General features: G+C 33.8%; 1 protein-coding gene across 1 annotated transcript in view; it reads left to right on the plus strand.

Moving 5' to 3' along the window:
* The window catches only part of LOC129002694 (roundabout homolog 2-like), a 235,419-nt gene that overhangs the window by 86,220 nt on the left and 129,719 nt on the right, over nt 1–19,480 (plus strand). The window contains exon 3 of the mRNA XM_054430690.1: nt 13,692–13,988. Coding sequence (XP_054286665.1) covers nt 13,692–13,988 — 297 coding nt within the window. The remainder of the gene's footprint in view (nt 1–13,691; nt 13,989–19,480) is intronic.

A 19,480-nucleotide genomic window follows, 5' to 3' on the forward strand; every position in this document is an offset into this window, starting at 1 on the left:
CCTATAATGGGTTTAGTCTTAGTTCTAGAAAACCTAACCTCTTCTTGAGACGTCTTGGAAGTTGTAGGTCTAATTTTGTTTCTAGGCCTACTGTCAGTATTGCTAGCTAGTACTTGGGAGTAGCTTTTATTCCTATTTTCAGTGTTTCCGGCCTCCTGTCCATTCACTTTGTCATCAAATTCGGAAGTCGCCTGCAATGCTTCACAATTGCTCGAATTCGAGCAACAGGTACACTAGTATATTCTGATTCTTATTACTGATTAATTTTTTTTACATATCGTTATACCTTAATACCTTAATACCTCCTTCTTCGTCTTTTACCCACAATGTGGGATTGACAGCGTCACTTTAACACGATTACTAATACAAAAAACAATATTTACAACTATTTACATATTTCCGGCAGGCTACAGGCTTCTTAAATCATCCCCTAAATACTCTGAGATATCGTAATAGGCCCGGCTCTTGATGAAAGTGGTTAACACTGCCTCAAATGTTCTCAAGTCCAACAACTGGATATGTCGTGGCAGCTTATTGAACAGACTTATGGCTGACACACTATAACTAGCCTGGGTCCTAGATAGTCGCACCCTTGGTACATCAAGCTGATGGCGCTGCCTGGTGTTATACTGGTGGACGTCAACACGAGTGGTGAAGGTTGTTATATTAGCCCTAACGTGCACCAGACAGAGAAGTATGTAGTGGCCAACTACAGTAAGCACACCAAGTCGTGCAAAGAGGGGTTTGCAATGAGCACGATACTCACTCCCAGTAATGATCCTTAATGCACGCTTCTGGAGCCTAAGCACTTCAACAACCTTTGGCGAGTGTCCCCAGAGAAGAAGACCATAGCTGACATGGCAGTGAAAGAGAGCATGGTACACCATCACCAAATATGCCTCCGTTACACAAAATTTCAGCTTGAAGAGGAGGAAACAGATCCGTGAGAGTCTGTTGGTGGTCTGGTCAATGTGATGTATCCAGCTGAACTTCCCATCAAGAACAAATCCAAGCAATTTAACTGGATCTTGAACACCAGGCTGATCTCTGGAGAGGCTGCAGATGATGTGCTGCGTCTTATCCTCGTTTAGTTGGAAGCGGTTTGCCAGAAACCAGACAGTTGTATCTTCAAGACGCTGTCTGGAGATGGCCAAAGCTTGATCGATGTTCGTACCAGCTGACAGGAGAGAAGTGTCGTCTGCAAACATGAGGGTAGTGCCAAGGTTGTCGAGATCGTTGATCATGATGAGAAAAAGGGTAGGCCCAAGCACTGAACCCTGGGGGACACCAAAATCAACTGGCAAAGTGCTGGAGACAGCTCCACCAACTGCAACGACCTGCGAGCGCCGTTCGAGGTAAGTACTCAGGATGGCAAGAGCGGCATCCCTGATCCCATAGAAGTGGAGTTTCCTTTTCAAGATGGAGTGGGAGACACAATCAAATGCTCTACTGATATCACAGAGAGTCAGAGAGAGAGCTTGGTGGTTTTCAAATGCATTTTCCACGCTTGCAGCAACTTTTGCAACAGCATCAACGGTTGACCTGCCCTTACGGAAGCCAAACTGCATATTCGAGAAGAGGTCAAGTCCCTCAAAAAATGCTTCAAGCTGGGGTTTTATGGTGGCTTCTACCACCTTTCCGAAGACAGGAGTTATGGAGATGGGCCGATAGCTATTAAGCCTCTGGTGGTCACCCTTCTTGTAAATAGGGACAGTTTTCGAGGTCTTCAGAAAGTCCGGGAAGACGCCACAACTAAGGCAGTCGTTGACAGCAGCTACGATGATGTTGTCGAAGTATTAGTAGATAATTGTTTATGTTCATCCCTACTAAAGGATATAAATTCGTGATTCTATTTACAGTCATATTTTTCCTTTATAGTCTAAAGTGGTTAGACCGTTATGCTAACATTTTTGTCAGAGTTTAACATGATTTAAGAGTAAAAATATGCATCAGTCAATATAATGATCAAAACACTCTATGTAAAAGGTATCCTTTCTTATTTTTAGATAATACTTTCCATGAAGCCCGGTATAATTTACTTACTTTACATACAATCTAAACTTGATATTTAGTTCATAGTTCATCATAAAAAATAATAGAAATTTTGCCTGATGGTGATGTAACAATGATTTATGTCCAATTAGAGTAAGGTCTGTCAAAGCAACTATCCAGAGCTGTCAATTCAATTTAATTATCAGTCAAGTGGCTGGAAGGGCATGTATAATTCGGACTGATAGACTGCTTTGTGGTAGTACAGTCAGTGTTGGAGTATATCTATGTAGGGTCTTAATAAAATAATCCTGTTATACTTTTTATGAGTTCAAGAACCACACATGGGTATTCATTGGTGCTTTGTTCCTTTATTAAAAAAGTTATCCTGTTTGATAACAAATGTTGTAACGCAATTTTCTAGGCTAAAATATCCTTAAACAAGTGTTGTTTAGGATTAATAAATTAACTGGATAAAAATTTATAATTTGTAAAGGTAAAAAATTGTGTTTTGCTGTTATTATAAATTACATTATTGCCACACACATAACAACAACTATGTTTTTAAGATTGTTGCTAAACTAATAAAAACTGAAAAAATACCTCCGGTCTTTAAATTACTTATCGGGTTTACAGTGTGAGTTTCTTAACTTTGTTAATTATTTTCAAAATTACTAGCAATTTATTTTCATATTTTACTGCTTGATTTTAAATTAAACTGGAAAGTAACAGTTTTCATTTGTTCTTCTATTTAATTTATATTTTCATTATTAATCAGAACATGGATATGTGGCCAATTTATTCAATCGATGTGCGCAATGGATAAAAAAATACATGAGAGTATTTATTATCAATGAAATATTTGTCGCCAATTCACAAACGTTGGCAGCATTACATTCATAACATGTGAATGTAAATGCAATATGATTGAATAATTACAAATTAGATGAACAATACGAAGTAAATTATTTCTACTCTCACCACAAAACAAATTGAAAACTCGTCATACTCACAGTTATGTTGGTTGTAACGCATTAGAGCAGTGATAACAAAGCGCCCGGAAGTATCCGTTTCCCTCTGGGTCCACTTCCGGTACAGGAAATGGAGGGACTCCGATTGCCCTCAAATGTATCTCCCTGGTAATACACAGACTATACTTTATTTAGGTGGTTAGGGCTGAAATTATACAGTATGTATAGAGTTAAAATTGTACGATTCCAATCAGTTTAAACAAACGTTTTTAAAATTTTCTTCTATTATATCTCCATTCAATCAACTCGTTAGGAAAGTGAAGTAGTTTGAGTATTTTTAGCTGAATATAAATATATTACTAGTGATTGATGTAGTTTGAGTGTTTTTTTTATCTCCGTAACCTTTAATTACACAACGACAACTATGTTTTTAGAGCTCTACACGATGGTCATAATAAGTATTTGAAATTTTCATGTTCTAGGGGTAAAAATAAGGAAAACCCCGTGTTATGTTTTTAAAACTTCAAAACCATCTCATAAAGTTTATCCATACATACATTCATGCCAAGTGTTATCGAAATCGGGCCAATATTACGATAGCGACCTTTTATACACACACTCACAAACATACCAACACACACACAATATGGGATATTCGCTGGTAAAAGTGGAAGAGAACGTTTTAGTTTTATTTAAGGTGGAATTGCCTTCTAGATTCAACCAGATTAACACTTTGGCTTGATGCCTGATGACGGTTCTTTTTCTTTTCATTCCATAGGGATGAGATAATAAATTTATCTATTTATTTTAGTATTCACTGAGATGTACATTTATATGTACGAGAAAGTTATAGTTGCAAATAATAAATCACTATTTGATGATCCGATCTTAAAAACCCCCTTTTTAAACCAAACTGCATGCCTTAAGGGTGATGTTTTTCATACAGCCTGTGCTAAAATGGTAATGCAATTACAATTCAATCCTTTAACTTTCCTTGCTTCGAAAGAGAGGATAGGTTAAAATTAATTTGTGGGAAACATTTATTTTTTCCTTTTAAATCTTTGAATAAAGACAATTCTGTCGATAAACTTTTATTTTTTTTTGTGTCAAAGGGTTTATGATTGTCCATCTGTATCTAGGGAATTATCATAACGTGTTCACTATGCCAACCATCTTTTTTGCGTCATTTTTCGTTAGTTTTCGTTATTTTTAAGCATAATTTCAATTTTATACTTATAAACTAGCCATTGTTGTTTTGTTTACTTAATTATTGATTTTGCTGAAGATATGTTAATTATATAACTTTGATTGTTGCATGACCAATTAAATTAAAATTCAATGGTTTAAGGAAAATAAAAAAATCTTAAAAAAGATGCGTTATATTTTTGTAACTCCACACCTTTTCGTCTTGGAATAAGATTTTTAGTGCTTGAGAATAACGATTTATGCATTAATATAATACAACTTCCTACACTTATTTATGAAAGGTAAATTAAAATACCTAAAATGTGAAGCTACATTGAAGGAAATACACTTGTGATTGGAAACCTAGAGGAAAAGATTCTGGCTGATTTATGTGGTGGGAAGAAAATCAAAGAATATGGGCACGACAATTCCAGAAACGGTTTGTAAAATATGGCAAAGCGATAAGGACTTGGCTCTGCGCAGATATATCATTCGATACCAAAGGTTTAAAGATGTGAAAACTGCCCTCCGTGTCCGAAAAAGATTAAATGCGCTGCTGACTTTCTTGGCCTTCATCCCCTTCCATGTTATAGGTGTAAAAACACTCATTTTTCCTTACCATAAATCTATCTCAGGTATGGATTGTGTTTGTAAAGGACAGTTTGGAAGATGGTAAACGTTTTTTTTATAGATACTTAGATATATGAATTAGTGAACATGATTAAATGCAATTTTTAGTAAATAACAAGGAAATTAAAAAAAGTTTTTCCGTGAATATAGCGAGACTTAGTTTAATATTGTTGATTTATGTCAAACTATCTATATGACTGAAATGACTTTGTATAAGCTATATACTTAAATACTTTTACTTTACTTTATTGGATAGTTTAGTTGGCTAGGTTAGGTGGATAGGTTAGGTGGATAGCTTCAAGGAAAAGTCATGGAAATGGCGACCATACAAAGAAGTATTTTAAGCCAAGTATGAATGGAGATGAGTGTAGGATGAATGGCGCGATCTTGTAGTCTTGTTAGAGACTAAGGCCGACATATTCCTTAGACACAGCTGTTAATAAATAGCCCATACAGCCAATGGCAACTAAGGGACCTACAGTTTATAGTGGAATCCGAACCACATTTTTGCCTTGGTATTAACATAATCAACCTGATTAAACAACCTGATTTAACCAGATTTAACCTGATTTGCAACCTGATTTGTCTCCAGAAAAGGTCACACTTTAACGGTTACAGGTTTCAAGTAAAGGTAGCTAATTGAACTGTGCTTAGAAGTGAATATATCATAATTTCATCAAGAATCACAAGCATTGCGCGTTCATTTAGGGGTCATTTATCGATTTTAATATTAAATACCTCATTGCAATTCTTCTTTTCTTCTTTCCTACCCTTTCCACTTCAGATGGTCGCTTTTATTTCCAGAGTTGTTTAATGGGAGGCGAAAGTGCTTCTGTTGAGGGGTTCACAAACACTTGACGATAATAAAGCCACTTTTCTCCCTAATATTTAATCACCATCTGGGATTTATAACGTGAAGATGAGTTTTTGCGTTCAAAGTAAAGTATTTACTTCCCAACAATATCCACCCCACTTACCGAATATATGAAAAATGTAATATTACTACGCATCGTATTTATTTAAGCGATGGGTTCAGTAACCACTGGCTTAGACTGGATAAACTGTTGTGACTGGATTGTGGTTGTAAACCACAGTCTGTGCCGCAACCACAAATACTCAGACACTATCTCACAATAACTAATTATATAAATTATTCTGATGCATGTATAAGCATGGAGTAAACAACTTTTATCGTACTGTTATAATGTGTTCAATATAGACAGATAGTTAGTAGGATGTACTGATAGTTTTTCTCTATAAGTTTAGTTTTGGTGGTAAAATATACTTTTCGTGAAATATCAATGTTCACTAAGGCCTACTATAAATAATTGCTAGAATAATATGATAATTTATTTTGAATAATAGGCTACTACCATTAATCTAATAATTGAAGAAAAAGAATCACACGTTTTCCTTTTATTAGTACTCATAGTTTCCAAAGGTTTCTTAGTTATGCTTGAAAATATAAACACGAAGGTTAACAATTGTGACATATTCATGTTTACATTATATAAGTATAATGAAAAGCTATGGAACTAAGATCAAATCGTGTTAAATTTCCGAACGGTTGTTAAGTATTATAATTTGAAATCTAATACTGCGTTGTTACTCTCATAAAACAACCTGATTTGTATCCAGAAAAGGTCACACTTTAGCAGATTACAGGTGTATGGTGGCTGATTGAGCTGTGCTTAGCAGTCAATATATAATAAAATACTCGTATTATACCTCGCTTGGGTGAAAAACTGTTTTACCAGTCAAGGTAAAATACATAACCACACACAGATACACATTACACAGATAAGAACAGACAGGATTCCATAAACTATACCCTTAAAGTAAAAAAGGAAAAGCCAGGAGTAAAATAGTTGTAAGGAACATTAACGTACGATTGCTTGGAGGTTTAACAAGATTACGTCTTTGGCTGGTTGCCTGACGTCTCTTCTTTCTTCTCTTGGACATCTCCAAAGTCATTGTTTCTGCGCTTTTTACCACAAGACTTTTTGGGGAAATGTCACTTTTGTGTGACATAAGCATGATGTTAGATAGCATAAAAACCTGAGTTTGGAACGTTCTCACAGTAAAAGTCCTAAAGCAACGTAAAAAGTTTGAACACTTAAACGAGTTGGCTAAAAATGTAGTTATGATAATAGTCGTTTAAGGCTATAAATGAAAATTTTTGATTACGTCAATAATATTATTAGGCTACTGTATTTTGTTTACTCTACAAAATGTTTATATTATTAGTTTTGTTGTTAATTAGATTACTATTTTCGGTACTCTTCTGTTATTCTGACCTCACCTGGTTAGGAGGTTAAGTTAGGTTAGGTTAGGGTGGGTTAGGTTAGGTTAAGTTAGGTAAGGTTAGGTTATGTTAGGTTAAGTTAGGTTAGGAAAGGTTAGGCTAGGCTAGGTTAGGTTAAGTTAAGTTAAGTTACATAAGTTAGGTAAGCTAGGCTAGGTTAGATTATTTACTTTAATTTAAAATATTTAATTACTTAAAACTAACTTAACCGGGAGTTGAAGAGTACCGAATATTCTCAAACAAATAAATTACACAGGGTATAAACAGTAAATACATACTTGAGAGTAGAAAATGGTTTACTTTGATTAAATTTGGAAACGCAACTCCACACAAGACTATAAAACACACAAGCCTGTAGATGACAGCAACAAACTTCTACTCTTGGATGAGTGAGTGTTGTTTATGACAACAGTAACATTACACTTAACAAGCATGCAATTACAGTTGAAAGTAGTCTACAGAATATACTAATTAGCAGAACTGTAACTGGGTTTTGTTTCAATTAAATGTAATTATGGTTCGTTTTGTTCCGTAACAATTGTTAAAGAGTTCGATTGTAAAACGTGATTGATATTTTTTTTATTCACTAAATAATTGCACGGTTATTTTTTTAAAGCTCCATATTAGTAAAAGTATGACCTATACTGGTATTGTATAATGTTTGTATAATAAATCAAAATATTAAAATGCGGACAACTAGCCTAATTGTTTGAGATTCAATGCGCCTGAATTTAGATATAAACAGATTATAAATTTTAAATGCCAAATGCCAATCCCAGGGATAATCAATAATAAACTACAAGACGATAAGAATTTGGCACTGGGCATAGATTTATCTTCTTTGTCCTGAGGTTCTTAAATGTGAAAACTGACTTTTCAATGGTTTATAGATCCTTTATTTCTAAACTGCAAAAGGTTTTTAGTGATGTATCACTAATCCGAACATTGACTGACACTTGAAATTTATTTAAATACTATCATGATTGTATGTTGTGTTTTTCACTATGGGAAATAAATTAATTTATTTATTTGATTGTCATGGATGTATCTTTTTGATACGGAAACTATTTCCCACTCTTAAGATTCTTTTTCTGGATATGTAAGCTTCAATTCAAGGTAGTTTTTGAACCAAGGTTTATCATGATTGCGTACAAATGAAAACTTTGGTTTTTGGTAGGATTCGAACTCAACCTCCAGCATATAGGTCAAGATTGTTTGCAAAAGAATTAATATACTGTACACTAGTACGATGCTTGCTACCAAATCTGGTATTTTCAAAATGGTAAATTTACGAAAACATATTTCTTTTATCTGTTTAACAGGCCTAAGCTATTTAAAAGCCATAAATTCTTTCTTTTCGGAGTGCTTGTACAAACAGCTTACTTCGTTCTATTTTATCAATATGTCCATTCCATGGATTGTCATTTCACATATCAATGAAAGCTATACCTGCAATTATAATAGCTTTGATGTGACATTGTAATAAGTTCCACAGCCATCTAGATAATACCTTTGTACGTCAAACGCTTTCTAAATATCTTCTACCGTCAGTTTCAGTGTAATATTTGTGAGAGCTTATATCGTCAATACCATAATTAGCAGGATAATGCTTCGTAGAACGTGTTGCTGCCTTTGATACATTAATATCTCTCCCTAGGAAATCGTTCCTTTTCGGACTGCTTTTGAAGGTAGCTCATATGAGTGAATATATAGCACGAACTCAATACAATATACCATAATTTAAGTTTTACGATATGCACTTTTAGCGTGTGAAAATATAAACGAATGACAGGAACAAACAAGGGTCGGTAAAATTTAAACCAGAACCTCTGTTTTCTATACTATAGCTTTACTCACTAAAATCAGCGCTTTTTCTATTTGAAAATGGTTTTTGGAACTATGTTAGTGTACAAATTTGAATCCACTTGCATTCAATTCTTACTCACATTTACAGCATTTAAATTTTTACTTTGCAGTAAAGAAGTACATAAATATTTTGCGTGAAAAACATATGTGTTAGTGAATCTAATTTAGCTGGCTTAGTGGCCAATCATTAGAGCACTCTGGAACTAGCTCATTTAAGTATGCACTTTTCTTGTTAAATATAAAATTGAATATATCTGGTACGTATAGATGAGATGTCTACTTCAGAATCCAAAATTTAATCCTCTCTTACACATCCCAGGATGTTAGACTCTATTTGTAAATTCCATCTCTCTATGACATCACTAGCTGTAACCCGCGAGGCTTTGCCCCGTTTAATTTCTTGATTTTCAAGATTATCTCGTTCGCATGGCTCAATCACGTCCTGGTTGAAGTTTGTTCGCTACGCTCACTCACCTTTAGTTTGGAGCTCGTTCGCTGTGCTCACTTGCCTTCAGGTTAGCTCGTTCACTACGCTCACTCGCCTCCAAGTTAAAGTTCGTTCGCTACGTTCACTCACCTTTTGGTTGCAGATTAGCTGTTGTCATTAATGTAAAAGAAATAATAGTGCTGCACCCTGTTGGTAATCCTTGTAACTTTAATGCTATTGAACATCATAGAACAGAACCAACTTGTTTAATTGAAACAGCTGTTAAGATTCAATAATTACATTTCTCATAAGGTTAACATGGGAAACTCCAGAGCCACTGGGGCGGAGCCCGAAAGGATTTTTGAAATAAGAATATGCCTATATGTTAATCGGGAATGTGAGCTATCATCATGCCAAATTTCAGCCCAATCCGACCAGTATTTTTCGCGTTCACTTGTCACAAACATACATCCAAACTTTCTCATTTATAATATTAGTAGGATTATACACGTTTAAATACAGTTAAAATTTTGAACACCCATATACAAAGAATTTCTCGAATATTACGAAGTCTACAATGCGTTTATTCACGGTATTTCACATTAGGAAGTTAACGGGGACGCAGCCCCATTATCATACGATGGTTTGTGAGAAGGGGACGTTAAGGTGGTAATAATTTTCACAAACCCCAGGTTCAGGATTACCCAGGACTCGAGGCGTTTATCTTGGGAGGAAAGAAGAATTGTGAGAGATAAGAGAACCGGGGTTTTGTTTCCTGGTAATAAATACTTGGTAGCTGCAAAAGAACTTCCTAGGCATTCATCATTTCGTACGTTTTTAATGTGAAGTTTGCAGGATAATCTTGCATCCAGTTTGTGGTTGTTGTAGGTTCTTAAAGCAAGATAGGGCTTGTATATATTCTGAAGAAAATCTACGAACTTAATTAGAACTAATTAAAATAAATTTATAATAATGTTTTGTGGTGTGTGATTATTAATTGATTAAATCTGTATACTTAACAAAATTGTCTGGCCTGGTTGATAGTAAAAATAGGCTTTTGTAAAACAAACTGTGATCTTACTGTATATCAATTACCTTACATACATTTACATAGCTGTTTGAATTTTCTATTTTGAAACAAACTGCACTTTAGTCTAATGAATTTTCTAACTATTATTTTTATAATAATTATTTAGGTTGTTTTAGCGAATTTCCCTATAGGGAAGTAGCTATTACCGTAGGTCTCATGGTAAGACTTAGGCCCGGGACCGATTTACTTTTTCATTTTGATGTCCCCAGAGGCCAAAAACACCACTCGTTCAAATTTTTATATATGTATATATATATATATATATATATATATATATATATATATATATGTGTCCGTGAACACGATAACTTGAGTAATTTTCATCCGATTTTGATGAAATTTGGTTTGAAGGTGTAAGGCAGGATAAACTTGAATGAGTTCGCGATCCAGCATGATCGGACCATGGGAACAGGGTTTTATGGGGAGTTTTATGGGGTAAAAATTGGTTTTTCTCACTTTTGACCCTCAAAACACAAAATTTCCCAATTTTTCTCTAAACCTTCTTAAAGAGCTTAAAAAAACAAACAATTCAGTATATCAAAGTGTTTTTGTACGGTTATTGGTTACGGAGAAAACTAAAAAAATGGTAAATTTAAAACTCCCATGTTATTCTTATGTAGAATATTGTAAAATGTTGTAGTTTGCTTGTTTATGGATATCTTTTGATCAAACTTGGCAAATATATTCATTTTATACTAAGCAATAATTATTTTACTTAAAACACACACTTTATTAGTTTCCTTGTAGCAGCAAACCTAGGTACTCGTTAAACCTAATGTTATTTAAATAGATAAATTGAAAATCAATTCAGCCAAATGGAAATTCGCTTAGGCGTCAGGTTTGCTGTGGCGGGGGTATTTATTTTTAGAATATTTAATTAAGTTCTTAAGGTTTATTTATGATAAATTACATATTGGAATGTTCAAAATTGGTACAACAAATCAGGAAAATTATCTCTTGGTTGTTACTATTTCTAATTATTTCCATAAAACCTAGTATAGGACTATCTAAACAAATTAAAACAATGGTTACATACAATATAACAAAACTAATTAATTTTGTAAATGCAAGTATTTACTGTTTTATTTAGGACAAGTGGCAAGTAGTTTGCAATGTCATAGTTCTTAAAATTTTAATTTTTAGTTTTGTTCTGGTACCGTGGGATATAGTGTTTCCTTTGGCTGTTGAAAGAAGTAGGGGTCCCGTTTCCATATTTAAGTCGTTGCAAGAAAAACTTAGTTCCATTGCTCCTCAGACAGAGTGTGCTATTAGCAAATTTTTCTCATTAAATCCACTTTTATTATTATTTGAATATATGGTCCCGAATAATGAAACAGCTGATCTTAGTCAAAGCTACACATACCATCACGCCGTTCTATCCTCATCTTCCACTCTTTTAGGGGTAAAATACGCATCTAGGTGGCGTCCTCATCTCAATGGTTGATAATTATTGAATAAAAAATAACCAAGACAAACTGATAGCACAAGTTATTCTCAACTAAAGCATCGTTTTACAGAAACTAACAAGGTATAAAAACTCCGTTATTGAATAATAGCTTTATTATGTTTCCTAAGACCAGAATTAATAGAACCAAATTTTTTTAAATCCTTCAAAAAAGGCAAAATTGCCAATCACGTTGTATCACATAAAATAAAATTAACTGTTTTGCAAAGTGCCTTTAAGTAACATTAGATAAAAATGTATTGTATACAATTAAAGCTAGATTATTATTTGTAACTAAAATAGTTCATCGAGTAACTCAGCCATACCTAAACACTCCTCGAGTCTAAAAAGTACTCGACTCGACTGCCACTTAAAACTGAGAAACCTTTCAGAACTCCGGCAATCAGTCTCATTAGACCCAAGTGTTTAGCAAGCTCTTGAGGAAATCTCTTCAATTCTTTATTTCTCCTCTTGCAAAGTGTAATATTTAACGAGCGATTGTTTGTCAAGTGGCCTTCAAAGTTTTATTAATCAAGGAACTCTCGACTTTTCGTTAAATTTTGTTTTTAAGATTTTTAATTATAGCTTCAAATTAATTTAATTATATTTTACTTTTCACTTTGGATACTCGAATTAGACTGTATTTATTACCTTCAAAGGGTTTAATGGTTGTTTTAGGTTCAGTAACTATTTTACTAGCGTAGACTAAGCTTTTTTCCTCTATTTATTTGACTTTCATTCCCAAAGTGTTTTCCACACTTTCAAGTCATGATAAGAGAGGACAAGCTTTAGTTACAAATACATCACTGTTTTATCTACAAATGTTTTTTTATCGAATTAGCTCATTGTTTTTTTTCTTTTATCAATGTTTGTGGTGTTATTGAATCTAAAATTACAATAGATTGCATGATTTATTCATACTTACAAGGTGCTTTAACTATTGGCAATAGCTCGAATGATGTTATTCGAATAAAAAAAAAAAACTAACTTAAGAAACTGAACTACTTTAATAACTTTAACAACTAACTTTAATACCTAATTGTTTAACGAAACTGCGTTGCGTTGTGTTTTTTACATAGCTGTAAATTTTGTTTCCAAATCACTGTCAAATTATTTTCGAATGGTTCTTCAAACAGCACAAGGTCCGGATAAATGAGGACTGCACAAATACGTCGCTGGACCTGTTTACTACAGTTTATACACCACACGGTACAGTACGGTGCTATTAGAGCTAAACCTCAAAATCCAAAGTGAAATTGGCTCGTTATTGTGTCCAAACAGTTCATTATAGTCCCCGTACTGTATGATAAGAAGGTAGACCATTTTGAGTGATAGTTCTGGGGGGGGGGGTGGAAGTTTAATAATTGGTATGGTTTTTATAAAACATTTCGAACACTATGTCGTATGTCAATGTGAGTTACACAATATATTCATGGGACGCCATACATTGATAGATGTGAAACGATGTTTTAGAAGTATTAAATTGGTGTAAATACCTGCTTCGTATTATTCCTAATTGTTGCTAGTGTTGCGACTAGTTTCGACTTTCTAAAAAGTCATCTTCAGGCGTCAAGGATTTCAAAGGGTGGTGACTTCATATGAAGGTCGTCATTACACATAAAGTACATAAAAACACGAACACGGACATTAAAACGTAAAACGGCGCGGTATTGTAAAAAATTAGGAAAATTATGTTCGTTTTAGAAGTGTACTTTCAATGTTCAGTTTCAATAATGGGTTTATTTTTCACTTTTACTATTGATACATTTTACATTTTGTTTCAGGCCAATACCGATCGCCGCGTATCACAGAGCACCCGTCCGACGTTGTGGTGCCTCGGAACGAACCCGTTACCCTCAACTGCAAGGCCGAGGGTCGACCTGAGCCAAGGGTCACGTGGTACAAGGACGGAGCACCCGTGGACGAGGCTAAGAGCCACCGGGTCATCCTGCCTGCAGGCTCGCTGTTCTTCCTGCGGGTCCTGCACGGCAAGAAGGACTCGGACAGCGGTGTGTACTGGTGTGTGGCGACCAACGTGGCGGGGACTGTGGCCAGCAGGAACGCTTCTCTACAAGTAGCAGGTCAGTTGATTGTGTGAATATTGTTTGGTTTTCTTGTTTTATTAGGGAAGTAAGATTTGGGATGTTAGATGACAGTATATAGTTAAAATTTCAAGCTGTGAACAAACAAAAATGGGATCTCATTTCAATGAATCTTCAGCATGAGGATGAACCAGCTTGTTGAGTACTGTTTACATTCTCAGACCTACGTATTATACGTGTAAAATCCATTTAAGTCCAGAAATTAAGGGGAAGACAAGAAGGCCATCGCCAACAGGATTTTCCAGTTAAAGTGTATAGGGCCACCTTTATGTTCATATGACACTGATTTTACAAATATTTTACCTGTGATATGTCGATTCTAAAAGATAGTTTAACTATAACTGTTCATCTTTCGAATACATTTACATATTTATTTGTTTGTTTATGTTTCGAACTCTTTGGTTATTACAACTCCTTGTTATTTCTAAGGTCTTTGATTTTTGTGTCCCTGACGCAGTAACTTAATCTTAAATCCTCTTAAGTCAAGGGCTTAAAAATAATTAACAAAAGTAAGTAAAAACTTAACCTATAAACTTAATTAAATTGCATTATTTGATATTTCCAACGTTAAAACATCAATTAAGTAAAAAAGTAATTAAACCGTCATATATTTCGATTGGAGTTAATAAGTAAATAACATCAATATTCCTACAATTGCTAGCAATGTATAATATTTTATAGAGTGATTTCCTCTTAGAATTGTGAAGTGGATAAAGTGTTAAGATGCCCAATTTTGGAGAGAGTCTGCTGTTTTATTAGACTGCATAAGGAAATAGAATAATGACTTGGAAATTACTCGGAAGTGAGTTCAATTATTTTGCGTGAAACTCAATTTTGAATAATGAACAGACGGCTTTGCGGTTCTAAGCTAATTTTGTGTCAATTTTTTATATTTCACAAAAATATTTATAAACTATATTTTCAAATATTTTCATTTTCTATATTTTTTAAATTTAAAATTTACATATGTGTAAGGTTGGCACTAACATTTTTTTGATATTCAGCAGCTGATGAGTATAGGCAAGAGTCTGCGAAGTCACTCATTTCGCCTATTTATTAATTTATATAAAGCGACGGAACAACTTTTAGATAAGCATTCAAACATTTTTTTTTACTTAATGGCGTCTCTCATTGGATCCATCCAAGACTCCATCGAATAAATGTTGTAGGGTTCATGTACTATACAGTAATAAACCAAAGTAATACATTTTACTAGGGGGCCCGGGGCTCGAACCAACAACACCGCTGCAATGGTTGTCGCTCAAGCTTTCGACTTAGTCACGCCCTCATCATTATATACACATTTCCACTGAGTTGTTGAAAATAATATCGATTACCCATATACTTTATTCAATCCTAATTCCTTATCTAATCCATGTCCCTAAAACAATTCACATTCAATTTTTAGTAATAATAACCTAGGTATAGTCTATATGATGAAACCTTTCTCATAAACCTCGTCTACCTGGGGACTGGCCAATAGCTTAAGGTCCGTGACAGTCTCAGATAGACGGAATTTTCCATGATACAGACTTAGAACTGTGCCGTACAGACTCCATGGTACAGTTTTTATCTCTAATGATTCTATTTCCTTTTCTTTTCCCAAAATGAGAGACTAAAAACGGCTTCAACCCCTTTTTACTCCAAGGATTGCTTAATGTCTTCTGGATTTTTAAAATATGCTAGTATTTTTTATTCTGTTTCAAAATCACTGTGAAATGAAATATGAGATAGGGGCTACGGGGGAATTAATCTTCACAAAAAATAAATGATTGTGTGATCCCTTTCCTTAAGTGGACTATTTAAGATAATAACTATTCTAAAACCATTTTTTTTACTGTTACCATACAAATTTGAGTATTATTTTTCCTCAATTTGATATAAAAATGTTTCTTTGCTGCAAAATTATTCTTGAATCTTAATTCATAATCATTATATTTCTATATAGAGATATATCTCACGTATTAACCCTCTTAAAAAAATTAATGTTTTACAATGTTACCTTTTTTCAGGTAAGGGTTTTACAAATAAGAGATGTATTTTAATTTCCCATTAGGCACAGGGGTGAGCTTGATAAATCACTCTGATGGATTTTCCTGATTGTGTGTCCACAGTTGATGTATGATGTGACGCGATCACAACTGATTCCGCTGTATGAGTTTATAGAATATACATACAAAATTTTTGAATTAGTAAATAATTTTAAAATACTTAATAAATGGCTTAACGTAGCTTAGAAATCACTAAATGTTTTTAGTATTAGTTTCATCGTAAGTATTTAAATGTTGGCAGAAGATAAACTTCTAGTTGGTTGAGGCTTGTCTAGTTATAGTAATTTTGCTAAAACTAGGTCAATGGTAGCTTCGAATTATTGAGTTATGGTAACACCACTTTGCTAAAAGCCTTTATTGATTGGATTTGAATCATGATTCCCAGATAGAATGCTGTGGTCTAATTGCTGAACTCTACGAGCTCTAATATGATTGTCGAAGGGACTAATGCTCAAATTTTGCATTTTAATTTCAAAACTGGTTCTCTAAGTAAAACGAGCAATTATATGCATTTTACCTAGTGAACATTATGTTTGTTTAAGACAGTCATTGGGTGAATAAAAATACTAATTTACAATTAATTACAATTTTTTACTGTAGATTTGCGCCATAGAGGGATTTACCTACCTCATTCGGGTTATAGATAAATAGCTACAGCTGAGTAGCTAGTGGTTATAGGACTCACCTGTAATCAAAAGGTAAATAATCAAAGGTTGCCGTTCGATCCATAGAAAAGTTAGTAGTGAGATTCTAATAGATGATGACTATTGAATCAGCTGATTTTCGTCAGTGACGAAGCTGCACGAGGGATTTAAGCTTTTACACTCATACTCTAGTTAAAATACGTAGACTTACTTCTATAAATCTATCAACGTGACGTTCCCATCTCTATCTTATATACAAAACCAATCATTAAAACTACACTCATACCAATACCAGGCCAATGGAGTTAAGTAAAATTAGACAAATAATGGCATAAATGAAAATATTATTAATATGTATGCATATATCAAGATAATTAAAGAAAACTCCAACAGTTAAATCATTACTAATCGAACGAATTTAGATTATTCCATATTTATTATTCCTTGTTCTATTTGTATTTTCGAATACTTAAACAATTTTACGCATGTATAAAAAGGGACACTAAATTATATTTTGAATGGTATACAAAATTCAAACTAGTTTACTATACGTTAATAACATTAGATTACACAAAGTAAACATAGCTTTACAGACAGACCAATGTAGGTTACACTACGGCAGCTGTGGGTTAGCCGCAGCCTTCCTAAGGATATTTGCGGTCAGAGGGTGATTCATCAGCAGGAGTAATCAGCAGCACTTCAGCAGCTCGACAATGCTGAATCCACCTATAGTCTGTAGCCTGGTAAAGCCACATCAGTTACTCTACAGGTGTTCTGAGATATTATAGTTTAATTCATTGAGCTTCGTAATTCACTAGTGGGTCAAGTGCTCATAATTAAGCCTATGTGTAAACATTGGGAGCTAATTAGTCTAGTGGTGGAGCACGGAGCTTCGGTGCTCGAGATCCCGGGCTCAAATCCCACCAATCACGAATGACGTTTATTCATATGATAATGCCGCGAATTTCTAAGCTAGTCTGAAGTAGTATGTAAAACAGTCCTGGACTAGAAATAGCGGGTTGTGTAAAAGTGGGACATTAAAAAATTTTTAAAAACTATTGAATACGAATTTTAGTTATTTTCAACTAAAGCTATATTTTACTATTTAGGGAAAAATAATTAGCGTGATAGTTTTAGTAATTTACGTAGTCTAATTTTAAGCCGAAGGAATTTCCCGTTGGTTATTTCACTAAAAGCAAACATTGGAGCTGGATAAGAGCCAGGTAAGGGCAACGAAATTTGTTTATTCAAGCGAAACAAATAATAACTGGTATTTATGTGTTATACACTTGCCAGGAATTTTACTTTTTTTACTCATATCTATTGTAATTATAATCATTTCAGCCGTGTAAAGTGGTTAAAGCAGATAGGAGAAGAAGCGAATTAAAATGGATTTAAGTTTAATGTTGTAATGTATAGAGTTATGAATGACTTGCATCTAATTGCACTTGTATGGCTAATATTTTAATAGGAGCCCAGTATAATATGTCATGTTGTATATACAATCATGTAGAAATTTACTTTCAGAGTCCACTCAGTATTCATAGAAACGAAATTATATTGATTCCTAAAAATATTTCCCCAGCAAAGTATTCAGGATAAACAATTCAAGGTAATTATTATGGTTGCTTTTAAGTTGGTTGGTTAAATTAAATGAATTAGCATTTAGTTGTGGTCAATCATTGTCCAACAACCCTTTTTAAGACGTGTGTATACCTTATGGGTAAAAATCCTTGTATTGACATTTTTATGATTACAAGCAAGAGTTCTTATATTAGTTAAAGTTAAGAAAAATAACATATACAACCTATGTTATAGACGTAAGATAACTGCAAGAAGAACTTAATATGAGTGAGATGACTCAAGTAGCTTCACTTACTGAGATCAGCTGTTGTTGTGCTAGGCTTAATTTCTAAAATCAACAATTCCAGAATGAATTGGTAACTTTCAGATTGTTATGCGAACACTATAATCACTCCGCTATAATTATGTGAATCCTTCTCGTAACTAAATCATTTAATGTGTTATTATGTTTAAAAACTTAACAAGTTTGATCTCTACAGTATTTTTACTACTATTGACCCCTTGATTGTCATTTTGGCAATTCCAATGCAGTTCAAAGTGTATCACTGGTATAGAACAAAGTGATTTATGTTTTCAATAACAGCAACAAATAAATCTGCACAGGATTGTATATCGATTCCTCCAAAACAACCCTCTCTGCTTCATATCTATGATCTCCATTAATAGACTTTTAACAGTTTTAAATGCATTACATTGTGTAAAACTACAAAATATCCCCTAAAAAATATTATTTATGTCCTATTTTTGTTCACTATTTATTTCCTCTCAGTTTCCCTTTTAAAGAGCATATTTAGCCGCAGCCTTCCTCTATAGTATATCCTGTTAATTTCTTATATAAATGTTTATGGAAAAAAATATGTATTTTGTATCAGTTCTATACCACTGTCACTGTTGTGAAATTTGTTTGTTCCCTGCGGGAAAAAGTTTGCGTGGATTATATCTGGTATAACACCATTTATTGGTCAGAATACTTCTTAATTTTACTTTTCTGTATGATAGTTGCATAAATGATAATGAGACGTTTAAATCATTCACAATTTGGGTGTTTGTTGGCGAAAATAGCGACTACAAGAATGAGTGTATTAATAAGTATACTAAATACTTGTTGAAATATAAACTGCTACACACACATTTAACCATTTACAATCAATTTGTTTCTTGGTAAAATAATAATGTATGTTATATTTAACAT

The sequence above is a fragment of the Macrosteles quadrilineatus genome, unplaced genomic scaffold (genome assembly GCF_028750875.1).
Source record: "Macrosteles quadrilineatus isolate MER2022 unplaced genomic scaffold, UCM_ALF_1.0 Scaffold_9__3_contigs__length_116548681, whole genome shotgun sequence".
Taxonomy (NCBI): Eukaryota; Metazoa; Arthropoda; class Insecta; order Hemiptera; family Cicadellidae; genus Macrosteles; species Macrosteles quadrilineatus.